The sequence below is a fragment of the Hyperolius riggenbachi genome, chromosome 8 (genome assembly GCF_040937935.1).
Source record: "Hyperolius riggenbachi isolate aHypRig1 chromosome 8, aHypRig1.pri, whole genome shotgun sequence".
NCBI lineage: Eukaryota > Metazoa > Chordata > Amphibia > Anura > Hyperoliidae > Hyperolius > Hyperolius riggenbachi.
Window position 1 is genome coordinate 58673681 of NC_090653.1, and position 2658 is coordinate 58676338.

The 2658-nt window shown below is 36.4% G+C and overlaps 1 protein-coding gene across 1 annotated transcript; it reads right to left on the reverse strand.

Annotated features, from left to right (window-relative positions):
* Positions 1-614: 614 nt before the first annotated feature.
* On the reverse strand, positions 615-1514 carry LOC137527327 (olfactory receptor 6Q1-like). Its single transcript, XM_068247836.1, has one exon. It carries the CDS (start codon positions 1512-1514, stop codon positions 615-617), a length of 900 nt encoding a protein of 299 aa, XP_068103937.1.
* Positions 1515-2658: the final 1144 nt, after the last annotated feature.

Below are 2658 nucleotides of genomic sequence, written 5' to 3' on the forward strand. Positions count from 1 at the left end.
AATGGAATAAAATACAGAACTGGTAATTAAAGGGACAAAATTAATATGAATAAATGTGTAACAAATTCCAAGACACAAAAGGGTGAGAGAACCCTGCCATTGTGAGCTAACAATCTAAAGGAATGGGAGAGGGAGAGGTGGGGTAGTATCCAATATTTCTACCTAGAGGCAGTGTGGTTCAGGTTCCTTTGGACTGGTGGACTTCACGAGGCCTGTCTGTATACAGCACCTTCAGCTCTTTTAGACATTTTTTTGTGGTAACTCTTACCTTTCTGACCTGTCTGGGTTGATATTTCTGGATCCCCTACCAGAAGCATAAACTCCTACCAATAGGGATCAAGAGATGTAGATGTGTGTCTTCTCACCACAATAGGGCAACACTGCTTCATTGAAATGGAAGTCTTTTTGCCAAACTTTAACATCAAAAGATACTAGACAACAGTGTAAGTTAGTAATTTTTTTATTCTAAATTTACCCTGTATATGTACTTCCTGATAGAATTGAGATGAGTACATTGGCTTGAAAGATCTGCTGCAGATAAGAACTTATAGGAATGGTTCATTGACTAATGCAAAATAACAATGAACATCATCACCATATGAGATACTAGGACATCATACTTTTGACTTCTTTTGATCTGATTTTGGTTTCCAGCTTATATTTGCATACTTCTTTTGTAGTGAAAGTTTAATTTCCTGATTTCGAAGTGTGTAAATAATTGGATTAAGCAAGGGAGTGATGACGGAATATAAAACAGACACAAGTTTGTTTGATGCATCACTAGAAGCTGCATTTACTCGTATATAGGTAAAGCCCATGCTTCCATAGTAGACACAGACCACAACCAAATGGGAAGTACATGTAGAAAATGCTTTTTGACGTCCATGAGAAGAAGGCATTTTTAGTATTGCCCAACCAATGCGTACGTAAGAGATGGAGATGACCATCAAGGAGCTAATAAGAACAAATACAGAGACAAGTAAGTCAACAAGTTCCTTATTCTTAATCTTTGTATCCCCACAAGCCAACTTCACCAGTGGTGAAGCATCACAAAAGTAATGGTCAACTTTGTTGGGGCCACAAAAGTCCAGCTGGGTAAGGAAATAGATGGGGAAAACTGGTGTGAACAGCCCCACTAACCAGGAACAAACAAGAAGGCACCAGACATACTTATCTTGCATTATAACTGTGTATCGCAAAGGATTACAGATTGCCACAAAACGGTCACAGGCCATGGTTGCCAGAAGGTAACACTCGGTGGCACCCAGAAAGGTAAAAATAAATAACTGAGAGATGCATCCATTATAGGATATTTCTTGGTTTCCAGTGAGGATGTTGGACAACAAATTGGGTAGTGTGACACTAGTGTACCAGATCTCCAAAAAGGAAAGATTTCCGACAAATACATACATAGGCTTCCAAAGTTTTCTGTCTTGTATTACTAGTAAAACAATGGCTGCATTTTCCAGGACTGTTAAGATATAAATCAGAAGGAATACAGAATAGATAGTCATTTGGCAATGGGAACAGCCAGTAAAACCCGACAGAAGGAATTTACTTACTATAGTTTTGTTTGACATTTCAGAGTTTTTAGAAACTGATGGTGTTGAATGAAACTTTTATTAATGAGTTCAAAAGGTTAAAATTGCAAGTAGGAATTGTAATTCATGAACATATATTCAATCATAAATAAATATGACATTTGTGAACATACCACCCCATACAAATACATTTAGAAAAACACAATACGGTGTATTTTTATACATAATGTTGCTGATTTTGTCTTGATAGTAAAGCCTCTCTAAACTCTGCACCTCATTGCTACTAAAAAGAAAAACACAGCAGAAGCAGAGCTAGTGCTGACTGGTTCAGCTGTGCCTTACTAGTAGTCACGCATTGTCCCCAGTATAATTTTCATAGTGTGATGGGATTTAAGAGAAAGATGCTAAAACGAAAAGGATAAACCTTGAAGCCAAAGCTGCACAAATTAAATCAACATGATAGGTTTTTAGAAGAATTTGCTGTCCAGAAAGAACAACATGGGATTATATATATATATATATTTTTTATAAGCAAAGACCAGTACTTGTGGAACAATATGATTTACCTGAAAAAGGCAAAACTATGGTTCTTTGGAAACAATGGAAACAATACTTGAATACATATTTGGTGAAAACTAAAGATACAATTCCCGTGATGTACCTGATGACAACTGTGAAGCTAGATGGTGGAAATGTTATGGTCTCATGCCGTTTCCTGCATCAGACCCTGAGAAGCTTACCATCATAAAACCTTCAATGAATTCTACATTATAACAAAGAGTTATTGAGGGTATATTGTCAAAAGATGGAAATAATGTTGGCTTAATAAGATGACAATAAGCCTAAAGATGCCAAGTTTTCTAAGGTATGGCTGAAAAAAAAGCTTGAATCTAATTCCCTTCAACATGCTGTGTGAGGATGTGAAACTAGCTGCCCATGCAATACAACCCTTCAATGAAACGCTACAGAAACAATTCTACATGAAGAAAAACAGATTTATTTTTCTCTCGCAGTGCATGTCATGTCAGAGAAAGGTAGAGAGTTTAGCATAATCCTATATTAGGTTGTTTCTGTCAAAGAACAATATAAAGAATTAATCAGTTTTTTTTAGTTGAGT

Excerpts from the sequence above, each read along its gene's own strand:
- LOC137527327 (XM_068247836.1), bottom strand. The coding sequence starts at position 1,514 with ATGACTATCTATTCTGTATTCCTTCTGATTTATATCTTAACAGTCCTG.